Source organism: Poeciliopsis prolifica, unplaced genomic scaffold (assembly GCF_027474105.1).
Source record: "Poeciliopsis prolifica strain line A6 unplaced genomic scaffold, Auburn_PproV2 SCAFFOLD053, whole genome shotgun sequence".
Taxonomy (NCBI): domain Eukaryota; kingdom Metazoa; phylum Chordata; class Actinopteri; order Cyprinodontiformes; family Poeciliidae; genus Poeciliopsis; species Poeciliopsis prolifica.
Genome location: NW_026562428.1, coordinates 2,714,306 through 2,729,025, shown reverse-complemented (window position 1 = coordinate 2,729,025; position 14,720 = coordinate 2,714,306). Strand labels below are relative to the sequence as shown.

Here is a 14,720-nt window from a genome sequence, read left to right as displayed (position 1 = left end):
GGGAATAAAACAAGCGTTCTCCGTATCCTAGACACGGAGCTCTGGGTAGCAACGGTGAAGTTGACTAACGGCGCGTGGGTCAACAAGCTGAGCTAAGTGCGCCATTGTCCCGCGGCTAGAAAAGCAAACGCTTTCTTCGGTGACTTTAGCTGCATTGTAATTGCAGGGGCGTTCATCATGGAGGAAAAGGGTATTCGAGTGGAGCCCCCGTTTGTGGAATTCAAGGACATGAAAGTTGGGGAAGTTTACAAGAAGACAGTGTCGATAACAAATGTTGGGAAAGTGTCCCGGAAGGTGACTGTTGAAAAGCCATCGCTGAAGGTAACGTGTTCACAGGTGTTTGGGACTGAAACGTCGTTACGAATTTATAAATGTTGAGCATTTACCAAATGTGCATATTTGTTACTAGCTAACCAGCCAATTTACAGCTAATTAGCGGAGTTCGCTACCTTCGAAGCTCCTCGAAGCGTTTGACGCTTCAGACGTTTCTACGTCACAAATTGTAATTACAGTTATTGGCTTGAGGTATCAAACATGAGTGGCGTAAATGCAAAAAGGTTAGTTTTAAAGTACGCATTTGAACATTTTTTTATTTTATTGACTGGGTTCCATTGTTATTTTTTGCACATTTACATAACTTGCTGTTAAAATAAATAATAAAAATATGAATTGTTTTTCTATTATATTAATTACTACATTTTAGCTTGCAATACACAGCATGCCATACTATGCTGTGTATGGCATTGTATACAACAGACATTGTGTGCCATATAAAATGCCACATTGTATGCAATTGTGTACAATGTATATGGCATTGTATACAACGCTATATACAGTGTTTAGGTCTGTTAGTGTGGCACCACTTTCAACTCATCTGCACATGATGACATCTTTGTCCTTTTGACTTCTCTTTCCCTGTAGATCTTTAAATTAACCAGATTATGTCAGCCTTGGTTTTTGCCATCGGGGTTTTGTATTAGAGGCACGCTGGAGTTCACTCCAGATTTTGACTTCGAGGAAATCAAAGACTCCTTTCATATATTTATAGACGACAAGGAGATCTTCGAAGTTCCAATAACAGGGTACGGAGTTCTCTTCGTCTGATATATTCATAAGCTGTTTTCAGCCGCACTTGTCAGTTGTGCCTGCGGTGCCTCTAATGCGGCGTCTCTGGCTGCAGACTTCCCAGGTATCCCTCTTTGACCATGGACTCATTGGTAGACTTTGGATGCCTTCTCGCCTCCAATAAAGTGATCAGGAAACTTCATCCAATTACCAACAAAGGATCAGCACCTGGTATGTGATGTGTTTGTTATTTGACAGGTGATAAAATATGACACTATGATAGTCATCCATGCTGAACACCTTTGTGTGTTTGTGTGTGTGTGTGTGTTCCTGCTGAAGGTCGATTTTACGTGAAGTATGAGAAGAGTGAATGGTTCTCCCTCAATTTCCTCCCGCGACACGGAATCGTGCAAAGTGGCACCACCGTGTGGCTGACAGTAGAACTGTATGCAGACATACCTGGGCGTATTGCTGAAGAAGCTCTGTATGTGTTTAAAACCTCTAACTGTCATTACTATGAATATCTATCATGTTTTACAGGAATCACAAACTATTTAGAAGGTCATTTATTAAAAAAATAAAATTAACACTCTATTAGACATCCGTTAAACAGATGTCATCAAACTGGATAATGACATCTGTGTTCTTGGCATATTTCTTCCTGAGGGTGAAGCTTCCTGATTGCTCAGTTCTTCTTAGTGTCAAGGCTGAAATAGTGGAGCAGCATCTTGAGGTTTCTGACATGCAGGTACATTGATTCCAATTCAGATGGAATGATGTTGTTACATGACGTGGTATGGTGATTATTTACACAGGAAAAAAAAATTCTTTTCTAAGACACTGTAAATCTTAAAGTTATTATTACTATTTATATTTCTGTTTTAATTGCTTGAACATGTTGTAGGGCTCCCCCATTTCCTGTTTGTGGTTTGGCCCTGTCTACTTTGGGGCCTCCAGCGAGCAGAAAGTGGTGCTAAAAAATAATGCTCCCATTTCTTGTGACTGGATCTGCCTGCTGATGGATAAAGCTGCTGGTGTTGAGGCAGTGAGTTTGAAAACAGCATCTTAAGTTTCCAAAGGGACTGAGGGAGCGCAGAAGTCTTATTCAGCAAACTGTGTTTGCAGGGAGCAGACCTTCAGGCGAGCACAGTCACCACCCTGCTGGAGAGGATGAAGAACTGCGGATCACCCATGCGTTCTGCTTTCTGGGTCTTGGAGTGTATGCCTTCACAAGGTCGACTGCAGCCAAATCAGACAATCACAGTGGTAGTACGATTCAGTCCCAAATCCAGGAGGTATGTTTGTCCTAAAATACTACAAAACCTTGTTGGAAATTCATGTAAAATAAATATTTTTGTGTTAACTCATGTAGTATTAGTTTTAGTTCATAGTACTAGTAGATTTATAATATTAATTCAAGGCAATGCACGTATGTTGATCAGTATTGAACTACCTTGAAAATATCAAAGATGTATGAAAGAACAACAATGGAAAACTGAAGAAAAGTGTTACTCCCCGTCGGGGAATCGAACCCCGGTCTCCCGCGTGACAGGCGGGGATACTCACCACTATACTAACGAGGAGCTTGTGGTAGCACATACTTCAACGCTGTATTTCACGGTGCTTCTGCGCTCTGCTTGACAGGAGGTGGCGTAGCACTTCACCTAGGCGACAGGACTACTGTCTGTTTCTCCTGTTTGATATTGTGAGCTGCAAACATGGCTTCACTCAACCTACAGGTACACGGTGCTCAAATTGTTATCTCATTGGGGACTGGACTAAAAAAGGCTTTTATGCGGCATGAATCTATATGCCAAGTTACAATGCTAATATTAATGGCTTTCACTATCATGTTGATACTGCCAAGTTGTTTTCAAATCTGTGAGAGGTTTCAATATACGGTCTTAACGTCTGAACAGAGCATGGCTCCCTCTACAGACTGAATGTTAAAATGCATTCCTAATATGTTCTAATAAATATAGAGGATCTAAGCAGACCTTCACAGAATAAACAGAGACTGATTGCCTTAATGAAGCTTATTGTTTTTATTTAGTTGACAGCAGCGTAGAGGTGGCAGTAACCGGTTCTGGAATCCCCGTGGCCCTGGTGCCCTCTCCCTCTGACACGTTTGATTTCTCCCACTGTGCACTGGGCCAACGTTCAGATCTTCTGTGCGTGCTCCAGAACCTCTGCCCTCAACTTCCTGTCAGATTCCGCTTTCGCAAGTTGGCACACTTTACTGCCCAACCGCCAGCGGGAACTATTCCCCCTGGGCAGTGCCAGGTGAGACTGTCGGCAGCGTTGGGTGGTGCTGTATAAACCCCCACAGTTTTAACACAGGAGCTTCCCCCTTTTCCCCCATATTCTCCAGGATGTAGTTTTGACTTTTAATGCACGGCAGCAGGGAATCTTCCAGGTGCGTCAGAAGGTAGACATCCTAGGTTGGGTTGCGTCTCAGGAAAATGGCTGCTCCACAGAAGTCAGGTGCTTCCACACAATATTGCTACATCTATCTGCAATATGTGACAGTATGAAGAAACCCCCACAACCAAAACTGCATTCTGGTGAGTATTACAGACTAATGACGATCGTGTTCCAGAAACAGAAATGATCTCTTGTTTTGCTGCAGCTCTGAAGTGTCCCGCCGGGTTACGGCCTTGCGTCCGGTTGAAAGAGCTGGATCCCTGCAGCACTTTGGCCCGTATTGCCACCGCAAAGCTACACAAGCATCGCAGGGAGATGAGCCCAATCACAGATATAGACGAGTTCCTGGCTTTCCCCAACGATCGCCCCACGAGCGTCAGACCAGCATCACCACACTCGCAGTATAGGTAGACATTAATGAGCCACACTTCTGGAAACTATGTCAAACCTTTCATAAACTGTGATTTCTGGAACTTTGAGTTTGGAAAGATAGTACCTTTTTAAAAGAAACTCTTCCAGCAAGGGAGAAAAGTACATCTTAGACGTCTTGGTGTGTGTGTTTTCTGTGTTTTACCAAAGTTTTCCGATGTTTTTTTTTGTTTTGACATTGTTTAGGACCATTTTTACCGGAGTGCGACGCCACCACTACATTGACCCCGCCTATGCTTTCACTAGGGAAGATTATGAGCTGAGACAGCGCAACCGGCAGACTTACATAAACTTTATCAGACAAAGATGGCATGAGAAGACCGGGGAGAGGTTTGCTTTGCAAACTCCACATTTTAAATTTGTAGAGAACTTTTTTTTTCTTAGTTTCCACTGTAGAGCCACACAATTCAACTTGATTTTGTGAATTGCTTTTAGGCAGCCACAGACTGGGAATGACAGCATTCTTCAGGTCGATACACATAATGGACTTGTTCCTCCTGATTTCAACATCAGAGACCTGAACAGCTCCAAGAGCTCAGACATGAGTTCAAGACTCTCAATTGAAATCACAAGCAACGGGGACAGTCAGGTTAGATCAAAAGTGACTCAGCGATATCAGAGTCACTTTTAGTTCAGTTACATCATTATTTTTTTTGTGTTTTGTTTACATTATTTTTCTCATGAATTCGCAGATTTTCGACACAGTGAATACAGTTCCATCCACCTGGGAGCAGGTGGAAGAATGTCAGCGGACTCTGACGCCTTTGGAGCTCTACCAAGTCGACATAAGTAGGACTTTGCTTTTGCAACCCATCGACAGAGCAAAAATGCAAAAGAAATGTGTCTAAACAATGTTAATAAAACCCTCCTCTTTCCAAACAGCTCCCATGTGCGTGAACTTTGGCACAGTGGCTCTGCATTCAGCTTGCGCCACAAATGTGCATCTCGTCAATCGCCTGCCGGTGCACGTCTGGGTTGAGCTGGCGGTGGACTGCGATGAGCTGCAGGGCTCCTCAATGCTGTCCCAAGTCTTGCCTCCCTTCTTCCACAGCATCTTTCCCCTGACGTTTCAGAGCATGCTGCTTGGCGGCTTCAGAAGGCTAGTTCTTTTTCTTTTCAGAATATGGATTAAAAAGAAAGAAGAAGAAGAAGAAGAAAAAAAGCTAGGATTATCACTGTCTAACCTTATCGTGTTTCTTCTGAACAGACTCAGTCGTTTCAAAGTCCTGCTATTGATAATGATTTGATTCTGTTGTGTTCAAATTCTAAGAGTTAGCTTGTCTGTAAAATCGATACCAAAATAATAACTTCACAAGAGGCTCAACATTTCATCTTTTATTTTTCATGTTGGAGTTCTAATAAAATTATTCCATCATTCTGTAATTATTATGACTTAATTCTAATATGAATGCCTTATTTTGTCTCCACTGTCATACGACTGTATTCTTGTGAAACTCTTGTTTGCAAATCACAGTGAGCGTATTTTCATTTCTCCAGGTCCTTGAGATACACTATCAACCAGCAGCACCCCGGTCAGATCCAAGTCCAAGCTGAGGTGGTCCCCTTGGTTCTGGAGCTGTCCAGCAACCTGCTGGTGCTCACCCCCAACCCAATGTTGCTCTTAGGATCAGAGTACAGAGGCATCGTGACCCTTCGAAACCTGTCCAACTGCGTAGCAGAATTCGTCTGGAAGGCAGTTCTCCCAGAGAGCGGCCTGCTGTTGTACTCTATTCAACCATCTGCAGGTGCAGCCCACTTTTTTTAAATTTTTTTGGGAAGGGGGTTACGGATATGTAAGTGTCGTTTCATACGGTCTCCTCTCCGTCTGTCCAGGCGTGGTGGAGGCATACATGGAAATAGTCTGCGAGATAAATTGGTTTCCCGGTTTTAATTCCCCTACTGAGGGAGACTTTGACCTTTTTGTCCAAGAAGGATCCCCCCAACGCCTGCACTGTATTGCCAAGGTTTGTCTTGCTGATATGAATTACTTTTTTCTCCTGGGCTCCGATTTGAGTCACAGCATTGAAGAAACATCATTGCGTAACGCAAGGGTGTCAAACTCATTTTCATTTTGGGCCACATATCAACGCAATAAACGTGGAGCCGGAATGTACTAAGACTTATTAACAAACTGTTAAAATGTCAATCTTCCTCTTCCTCTCAGGTTGGGTCCACGACTGTCGAGCTGGCAGAAAAGAGAATCCTTTTCACCTCCGTACCTCTCAACACAGTGTCCGTCAGATCTGCTGTCCTGCACAACTCTGGACAGAACCACGCCTATTTTAAGGTGTCCAATCCTGCTCTGTGTGCAGAACCTTTGAGCCAGTCATAATCCATGTTTATGCTAGAAGACACGTGCTCTGTCCATTGACCTGTGTGCAACTCTGCTCCGACCCTGTGACGTCACTTTGCAATGGCTGCCCACTAACAGAAGATTCCATGTTCATGTCCTTGTTTGAGTTCAGGTTGTAAACATATGCCCTCTACCTGGCATGTTAGTGAGTCCGACTATGGGTGCTGTACCAAGCAGAGGTCAGACCCTGATTCGCATTCAGTTCAACCCAGACTGCGTCTTTAAATTTGATACCAAGATTGAGGTGAGAGGGACAAATTGTGTTCTCCATTTATGTCCATTTCGACATTTTTTAAAAACGTTGTGTGTGTGTGTATTTTTCAGATAGCGTTGAAAAACATGAAGTCCATCAAGCTCAGAGTTGCAGGATCAGTAGAGCCTCCAGATGTAACTTTCAGCAAGGCGAGTGTTATGGAATGAAATGTTTGGTGTGGCCTCAATTCAGAATTAAATTGCTGAAATTAGATCATTTTTTGCTGATATTCCGATTTACTGACTTGTTGGATTGGCTTGCAGCACCAACTTGTGCTAAATAATGTGTTTTTTTTGTTGTTGTTGTTTTTTTGTTTCAGTTTTATTTCCAGTTCTGTGGAGTCCACATTGGATCTCAACAGAGTATTCCTTTCTCCGTAACAAACCACTCTGTGGCTCTTTCCCAAGTCACTTTTGATCTGTCAAAATACAAAGACTTCTCAGTCAAAGCCCAGCTGCCGTCTACAAGTATGAATGCACTTTAAAGTATCTCAGTTGATAAATCCTACTATGCTAGTGATGTTGTACCCATGGGAAGAGCTAAGCCAGTGTTTTCTTCTTGTGTTTTTTTTTTCGGTAAACAGAAAAGGAGCTGGGAGTTACTGTGGTGGAGGTTGGTGGTGGTCAGACAGAGGAGTGTTTGCTTGTCTTTTCTCCCACCCAGGTCAGATTTGCTTAAACACTTCTCTGTTAAAATTCACCATAAAACATAACTACTAACTACAGCTATATAGGCAGTAGAAGGAGGGTAAAGACAATGTATGCTCTCTTTAGGTGACCGCCTACAACTTCGCACTGCCAATAACCGTCAACGGAGTTAAATGGCCCTCTTCGTTGCCCTCTTTTTACACCTCGTCTTCTTCTACTACTCTACTCATGACACCTGACAGCAGGAAGACTGTGACGACGTCTACCAGTTCGTTCACAGACGAACAACAGTCGTTGTGGGTAGATGCCACAGGTGGGCTCACCGAAGCTGATGTTAGCCTGCGTTTTCCATTCCAAAACCAGATTTAAAGAGCTCATTGTTGGAGCATCCAATTTCAACAAAGTTTTAGTAATCTTTTTGTTATATTGTGATACTTTATAGCTTCATTAATGACAAGACTTTCAGAAATTAAAATGTATAAACGTATATGTAACCCTTTCCATTTCCCTTTCTATGTAGCTCTGTTTGCCCCAGTGGAAATGTCCTCCACTCATCTGCAGTTTGTCGTTGTCTCACATTTTCCTACATTCCCTCAGGTATTGGATCTTACCCATGCTCCTGTTATTTTCCCTCTCCTCTTTTTGCATTTGAAAGCAACCTGTTTAACACGTGTCACCACCGAATGACAAATACAGCAACACTTTCACGCCTCGGATAATTTACCGTCCCGCTCTCCTCCCCGCCCTCCTTTCAGATCGTCGAGCTGAAAGCCAAGGATGAAGAGAGCATCTGCTGGAAAGCTGTCCCAGGAGGCGTCCGTTGGCGGTTTGACCTCGGCGCCGCGGAAGAGCTGTGCGCGGTGGCTCCGGCATTTGGCCTTCTCAAGCCTGGCCAGTCCGTGTGCTTGGCAGTCACCATCAACCCTGAGGCCACGAGAAACGGTGTAGTGTCATTAGCAGTCGCACCTCCGGAATGAGTGATTCTCCATCTAAATTCATTTGAAGCTTTAAATAGCACCTGTGAACTGTTCTCACTCCCAGGTGGATGAATAATACGGCACGCAACGTCTGTTAGAAAGCAGAAAGCGATTTCAAGGAATTGTATTTAAAGCTGCAACGTTCCAATCATTGATTTCTGTTCTGATTTTTTTTCTTCTTTCTATTCCCAGGAGAAAGAATAACCAAAGTGTCCATTCCAATGTATTTGGGAGGGGAGGAAGAGGAAGGAAGACAAAGAAGCGAAGAGCAGAACCCTTACAGAGAGCTGTCAGTCGTCATTCTCCTCAGTCGTCCAAGTATCATCTTCTTCCCCCATCAGATCCTCTTAACCCCTGTGCCACTGTCAAAGGAAATGAAAACCGTGCTAACCTTGCATACTACTGGCTATCCAAGGTTAGTTCACAGAGATACGCCTAAAGCTGCCATGTTTGTTTGTAAGCGGAGCAATAATGAAGATAGATTTTTATTGCATTTTCTAATTGGTGGCAATGAGCCGTCTGTGCTCGGCCTTCTGTGCTAAATTATAACAGAGGAAACAAAGTCGCAGTCACTTATTCATCTCAGAGTATTTGCTTTATTGAAATCAATCAGACCTGTCACGGTGGCTTTCCTTATGCCAGAAGCAGCAACCTAATCGGCATGCTGATTTTGTTTATGGCGGAGGATTAAAAATAATAAACATATTGCAAATAAAAACCACGACATTTTACACCGAGCCCTTGAACACATATTACTCTGCCACCACTTTCAAGGTCAGGAAACTGAATTATATTGACGTTTGTGGTTGTAAATTGTCAGAATGTGAAAACTTTAAGGAGGAAGACTCCACATCCACATTTTTTTAGGGTGTTTGGTCAAGTTTGGTGGCGAGTTGTCGGCTGTTTTTCTTTTGTAGCGGAACAACCATAACAGCGGAATGCGAAGAGGTGGAAGCGAGGGATGGAACTAAGATCCAGCCTATTTCTGTCAACTTTCCTCAAGGAAACCTTGTCTATGCCCAGAACATCAGCGAGGTAAAAGTCCCTAATCGTAACAGCAGGCCACATCAAAACAAAAAACCCACACAACTTTGCTGTTCAGTTTTGTTAGAAATTACACTGACTTGCAGATTTGGAAATGCTTCTACTAAATTTGTTTTAATCTGATGTCTTACAACCAGCAAGGAACCAAAACGATCTCTCTACAGTGTGAAGTGTCGTTCTTCTCCAATGTCCCGGTGTCGTTGTGCACAACCATCACCTTCAGTGACCACATGAAAAACAAGTAGCCTTGTTTGTCTAGTTTAGTTTGGTTTTAGAAATCTTCAATCTCTTTCTTCAACTTTTTCCTCTGTTTTATTTATTTTTTTATTTTTTCGGGTTTCACTTCTTCAGATTCAAGATTAAGGTGTGTGGAGTTGCTGAGAATTGTCTGCTAACGGTCTGGCCCTACTTGGCGATACACCACACTGATCAACATGTAGTCGTGCAAGCAGGTACTGCACTGAGAGAGCTACGTAAACACGGGGGGGAAAAAAGGAGTTCATGTGCTGCCTTAGTTATCCGAAGGCAGGTTGAAATAAATTCAACTGGAATCTGTTCTGATATATATATTTTTTGCTTCTCATTTTACATATTTTATGAAGGAGCCTCATCTGTGGAGGCTCTTCTTCTGAACTACAACACACCAAGTCCCTCAACTGGCCCAATCACGTCGTCGTCGTCATCGTCATCCTCGTCGTCATCGTTTGAGCTCAACAGCTCAGGATGCTACACCTCAGGTCTGACATGACTTCTGTGTGACTGTGAGGGATACAGCTACGGTAAAAAGTCAAAGTATTAGACATAGAGTTGGCGTGCCCTAAGAGATCACATCAAATAACAATAGATTAGGATAAGTAGAACGAAAAACTGTTTCTCTTGATCCACAAAAAAAACATAATATTTGAAAATCCAGATACCATATACAATTTTACAAACTCAAACTCTTGCCTAGTTAAGAAGTAAGTTCATACTCAACTTCTAAGACCACAATAAACAATTTGAAAAACTCTTACTGTCTTTGTATTTAAGAGGAGTGCCTTGATATCATGTCCATACCTCGTTAACTTTCCCCTGTGTTAGAGACTAAACCTCTTGAGACTGGGGTGGAGGCTCATCTTTTTGCAGGATTAATAACCCTGAAGAAATAACAAGAGCTACAATGGAATAGATTAATTTAAAGTTCATGCGTAAAAAGTTGCCCAAAGTCCAGACATAAAGCCAACCAAAATTGTCTAACAGGACTATATTCACAGATGCTCTCCAGCTTATTTGATTCTTATTTGATCTGTGTCACAATAAAATTTCAGGCTGTAGTTGTCTAAAGCTGGTAGAAAAAGGGCTGCAAGCCTGTTCTTTCTCACATCATTTGCACATGCGGAAGCAGGCGTTACTAGTGAATGCAGAAAATGCAGTTTACGGAACTTTTCCGGTGTAATTTTGGCACCTGCTTTAGCATGGCGCCCGTATGCATGATGTATAATGCATGTCCACTTTGTGCACCTGTGCTAACAAACTATTTCAACGTAGTATTGACTCAGGGGAGCTAAATACAATGGCACAACACAATTTTTAAATTTTTTTGTTTTGTGTTTGTTTGTTTGATTAAAAAAAAAAGTCTCGCATCTTTGCTTCACTTCATTGTGCTGCTTAGTATCGGTCCGTTTTGTCACATAGAAATCCTGCAGAAAGCATTGAAGTTTGTGGTTGTGAAATCAAAAATAGTTAAGGATATAGCTGTACCAAAGGGTGCTCTTCCTTGGGTCCACTGGATGTTGGCACATTGGAATTTGTCTCTGGGTGTGCCGCAGGTTTTACAATCCAGAATATAACATTTCAAATTACAGATCCTGAATGATCAGTTTCATTTCACACTAACGTGTCATCTTCCCTTTTCAGATTCCTTGTCATATTCTCGCAGTCCGGAAGAACAACCCAGAAAAAATAAGATTACCGCTACTAAAAGTGTGGCCCCAGCCATTCAGTCCATCCCAAAATTCCCTCCTGCCAAGTCAGAAGAATCAAAGTTTTACCAGAAAGTATTACAGACTGTGGAGAAGTGGTTTAGCTTCCATGGATGGCCCAGTGGAACAAACCCCAAGTGTATACCTCACTGTTTCAGAAGGTAATATTTGAACACATAATCCCACAAAGCTGATTGTTTTGAAAGCCATCTGCTGTAGCATTTCCCTCATTGTCCCCATTCAGAGTTGTGCACCCAGTTCAAACAAGCAACTCCAACAAGCGAACGTTCAGTGTCACCCAAAATAGAGATACAAGGTGGGTCAGGATGACACTCAGTAATTTAAAGTATCATTCCAGTTGTTTGGCTGTGCTTGCTTCTGACGTCTCAAAAAAAAAAAAAAAAACGATACAATTTTTGCACTATAGGTCTGTAGTGGATATGCTTGAGCATTTGACTGGCAGAAGGATACCTGGTATCCCTATGTGCCAAACGTTTTCAAAAGATATACACCAGCGCACTACTCAGCTGCTACAACAGAATGAAGCTATGCTGGAATTTCTCAGGTAGGCTCGACAAATGCACAAATAAGCCTGTTCATCGTGTATCTCATTTACAGGTTTCCTGCCACGGAAATAGTTTCAAAATTTTGTCACGCCACTGAAGATCTATTCACACCAGCCCCTGTATAGCTTCGTTTAATCAAACTCTAGTTTGTTTGTCTAGAAAGCTCAGTGTGTTTGGGGTGGTGTGAACACACAATCCAACTGTGTTACAACTCCCCAACCCCCTTAAGTGGTTTGATTGAAGTGAACTCTAGCACTGTTTGAATGCATGTGTGAATGCAAGCACTCTAGAGACTGCTCCAAAAGCAGGAAGTGGACTATTATGCAGGACATTCTGGATAAATACATGCTAGAAACAAGAAACAAGAAAGATGCTAGTTGGAAAAATGGCTCTTGGTCTTTGCCAAAGGAAAAAGAAACTTCTCCTTATTATCATCTTCTGACATTTTCAAGTCAAGTGCTATCAACACTTTTAAAAGATATTGCTTTTGACACAAAGCTAATGCAAGCACATAATACATTCGCAGAGCTGTTAATCTTTTTCCCGCATTAACAAAAAACATAAACGTCATTTTAAAAAATATTTTTGCCAACCAAAATCATGTCTTCAGGGTCCAGGGAGCCTGTCTTTGTCACATCAAGCCTGAGTATCTGCTGGATGTCGCTGAGTTTAAGCACTGGTGCTCCTTGCAGGTATCGACATACTTGCACATAAACGAACCTTTATCGCAGTTCAGTTCTCTATCCTGATTGTTGAACAGTGATCCTAATGTAAGTCTATGTTTGTGTTTCTCAGGAAAAAGAACCAGAGAAAAACTCGAATTGTAACTTTTTGGACTTCTGGTCTCTAAGCAAACGCTCATGGACTGATGTGCTCCTCCAGATCTACAAGGTTATATGTCGTTCGATTATTCAATAACATCAGTTGCTGAACACCTTTATTGAACATCACTGCCCATATGTCAGGTTCTGGTGCTGAGTCATGTGCCAGAGGACACCCTACACGAACCTTTGTACCCCAGAGACACAGAGGACGCCCTTCTTGATGGCTCCCATCCTCTGACCAGTAATGTTTACTCACTACGGGAGCTTCACTTGCTGTCATGGCTTAACTTGAACTACCAGAAGATGAGGAAGGTCGTGTGGGAAGGAGGTAGGGTTTATGTCTTAAGCCGCCATTGAATATTATATTCTACGCTGGTATAGGTAAACCTACTTTGTCGCTGTACCATGTAAAACTGTACAAATATGGACAATTAGGCCTTGAGCAGTTTCTCACTATACTATCAGGAACATTTTCTTATACTTAACCCTCCTGTGTTCTTAAGAGAAGCTGTCATTTGGACCCCAGATGTTTTTTCCTCTATGTGCAGTCGCATTGACGCCATGTGTGCTTTCACATGTTTTTGTTTTTGTTTTTTTTCACCTGTATGTAGTTTTGGGGAATTGACAGTCTGATGGGACAGCCCTAATACCACAGGAAGGCGAAAGATGTTGCTAAAACTCTCGTGACAAAATAATTCTCAACCGGTTTGTCTCTCTTTTTGGATTGTCAAAAATAAATATTTCTTGAATTACTATGACTTCTCAGGTAGAGTCCCACCATCGCGCTGGATCGTTAATTTTGATTTGGACTTCGCAGATGGTCTGGTGCTTGGTGCGCTGATTGCTGCTCACTGCCCTTATCTGGTACGTGTTTCATATAAATTTCTGTTTCTGCTGTGTGGATTGTGCGTAAAGCTGTGAGTTTGTTGTTGAGTTCATTTTGATTAGACTTACTTGTTGAGTTTTTAATCACTACAGATAAGAAGCCACTTCCAGAGGATGTACACCACACCTTCCGCCTTGCCGCAGATCTTTCACAATAGCATTATTGTGACTCAAGCTTTAATTTTACTTGGTCTCAGCTTGAACTTAAAGGTAAAGGACAGAAGCCAACGGTTTCATATTAAATAGAATCGCAGCTTTTGGATAATTGTCAAGCAATCAACTCTTTATAATTGGGCAAACAAATATGTAAAATCACAAATATTTTAATTGACCACTTAATTATGTGAATTGTTCAGTTTTAGTAAGAATTTTTTTTGCTATAAAATATAAATAATATTGGTTTCAATTCCCCGCTTCTTTTCTATTGTCAAGAAAGAAAAAGTGATAAATTATTAGGACATTTTCAAAAATAGCAAAGCAATAAAAACTAGACTGCACTTTCATAAAGTCACAAAAACAAACTACTCCATCTGACTTTATTGATATGAAAACCAAACAAATTAAACAACAAAACGGTTGTTGTTTAAGTCTGGAAATGGATTTTGTTATCAAGTTGTCGAGAGAATAAACTCCCACATTTCTGCGTTGCAGCAGCTTTCCAGCTGTTGCAACACAGAGAAATATTTAAACCTGGTGAAGGAACGGAAGTGAAGTGAAATGAAATCATTACACCTAGCCCACATTTTTGAGGAAAACTGAGATATTGTGACTTTTAACACAAAAATGTTATTAATCCTTTCATATTTTTGTCTGTGGTGTGTTTAGTCCTCAGAGCTGTGTGAGATTAACCCAGTGCAGTCGTTATTTCTGTGTGTTCACCTGTATGAGACTCTTCCTCACTACATGCCTTCAGAGACACTTACTCTGTCAGGATGTCTGCACAGCACATTGAACAAGAAGGTAGGACACACACACACACACACACACACACACACACACACACACACACACACACACACACACACACACACACACACACACACACACACTGTTACAACCCCGTAACACACTCACACACTTGTTCCTATGCTACAACAAAATCCTTGTAAATTAAACTAGTGTGAGCGCAGAGGAGACAGAAAATGGCTGAGTTAATAACTAAGACAGATAATGTGACACACACACTAACTGGACTGTAGGAAGAATGATTACAGACAGAAAAATGTGGATTTTCTATCATTTTAAGAGCTTTTAGAAGCTCAAAGGTTTGCTAAAACAATACTAATATCTTA

General features: G+C 41.8%; 1 protein-coding gene and 1 non-coding gene across 3 annotated transcripts in view; one reads left to right on the top strand and one right to left on the bottom strand.

The window, feature by feature from the left end:
* The first annotated feature begins 53 nt into the window (after window positions 1-53).
* Window positions 54-14,720, top strand: part of LOC129378719 (cilia- and flagella-associated protein 47-like) — a 29,419-nt gene continuing 14,752 nt past the window's right edge. The window contains exons 1-40 of one of the 2 annotated variants that reach the window (XM_055059174.1): window positions 57-96; window positions 167-321; window positions 922-1,082; window positions 1,181-1,296; window positions 1,405-1,549; window positions 1,732-1,813; window positions 1,970-2,110; window positions 2,191-2,360; window positions 2,710-2,804; window positions 3,119-3,348; window positions 3,437-3,629; window positions 3,695-3,896; window positions 4,105-4,248; window positions 4,354-4,507; window positions 4,611-4,707; window positions 4,801-5,017; window positions 5,416-5,663; window positions 5,752-5,882; window positions 6,083-6,205; window positions 6,384-6,515; window positions 6,596-6,673; window positions 6,844-6,991; window positions 7,108-7,187; window positions 7,298-7,484; window positions 7,692-7,768; window positions 7,927-8,113; window positions 8,341-8,563; window positions 9,066-9,183; window positions 9,330-9,433; window positions 9,544-9,644; window positions 9,795-9,929; window positions 11,089-11,314; window positions 11,398-11,469; window positions 11,581-11,718; window positions 12,330-12,411; window positions 12,515-12,610; window positions 12,685-12,871; window positions 13,310-13,407; window positions 13,522-13,638; window positions 14,254-14,388. In XM_055059174.1, coding sequence (XP_054915149.1) covers window positions 178-321; window positions 922-1,082; window positions 1,181-1,296; window positions 1,405-1,549; window positions 1,732-1,813; window positions 1,970-2,110; window positions 2,191-2,360; window positions 2,710-2,804; window positions 3,119-3,348; window positions 3,437-3,629; window positions 3,695-3,896; window positions 4,105-4,248; window positions 4,354-4,507; window positions 4,611-4,707; window positions 4,801-5,017; window positions 5,416-5,663; window positions 5,752-5,882; window positions 6,083-6,205; window positions 6,384-6,515; window positions 6,596-6,673; window positions 6,844-6,991; window positions 7,108-7,187; window positions 7,298-7,484; window positions 7,692-7,768; window positions 7,927-8,113; window positions 8,341-8,563; window positions 9,066-9,183; window positions 9,330-9,433; window positions 9,544-9,644; window positions 9,795-9,929; window positions 11,089-11,314; window positions 11,398-11,469; window positions 11,581-11,718; window positions 12,330-12,411; window positions 12,515-12,610; window positions 12,685-12,871; window positions 13,310-13,407; window positions 13,522-13,638; window positions 14,254-14,388 — 5,514 coding nt within the window. In that variant the 5' untranslated portion in view covers window positions 57-96; window positions 167-177. Of the gene's footprint in view, window positions 322-921; window positions 1,083-1,180; window positions 1,297-1,404; window positions 1,550-1,731; window positions 1,814-1,969; window positions 2,111-2,190; window positions 2,361-2,709; window positions 2,805-3,118; window positions 3,349-3,436; window positions 3,630-3,694; window positions 3,897-4,104; window positions 4,249-4,353; window positions 4,508-4,610; window positions 4,708-4,800; window positions 5,018-5,415; window positions 5,664-5,751; window positions 5,883-6,082; window positions 6,206-6,383; window positions 6,516-6,595; window positions 6,674-6,843; window positions 6,992-7,107; window positions 7,188-7,297; window positions 7,485-7,691; window positions 7,769-7,926; window positions 8,114-8,340; window positions 8,564-9,065; window positions 9,184-9,329; window positions 9,434-9,543; window positions 9,645-9,794; window positions 9,930-11,088; window positions 11,315-11,397; window positions 11,470-11,580; window positions 11,719-12,329; window positions 12,412-12,514; window positions 12,611-12,684; window positions 12,872-13,309; window positions 13,408-13,521; window positions 13,639-14,253; window positions 14,389-14,720 lie in introns of both variants that reach the window. The other variant, XM_055059173.1, reaches the window with a different exon arrangement.
* Window positions 2,577-2,648, bottom strand: trnad-guc (transfer RNA aspartic acid (anticodon GUC)). The gene has a single exon. It is a non-coding gene; the product is annotated as a tRNA-Asp (tRNA).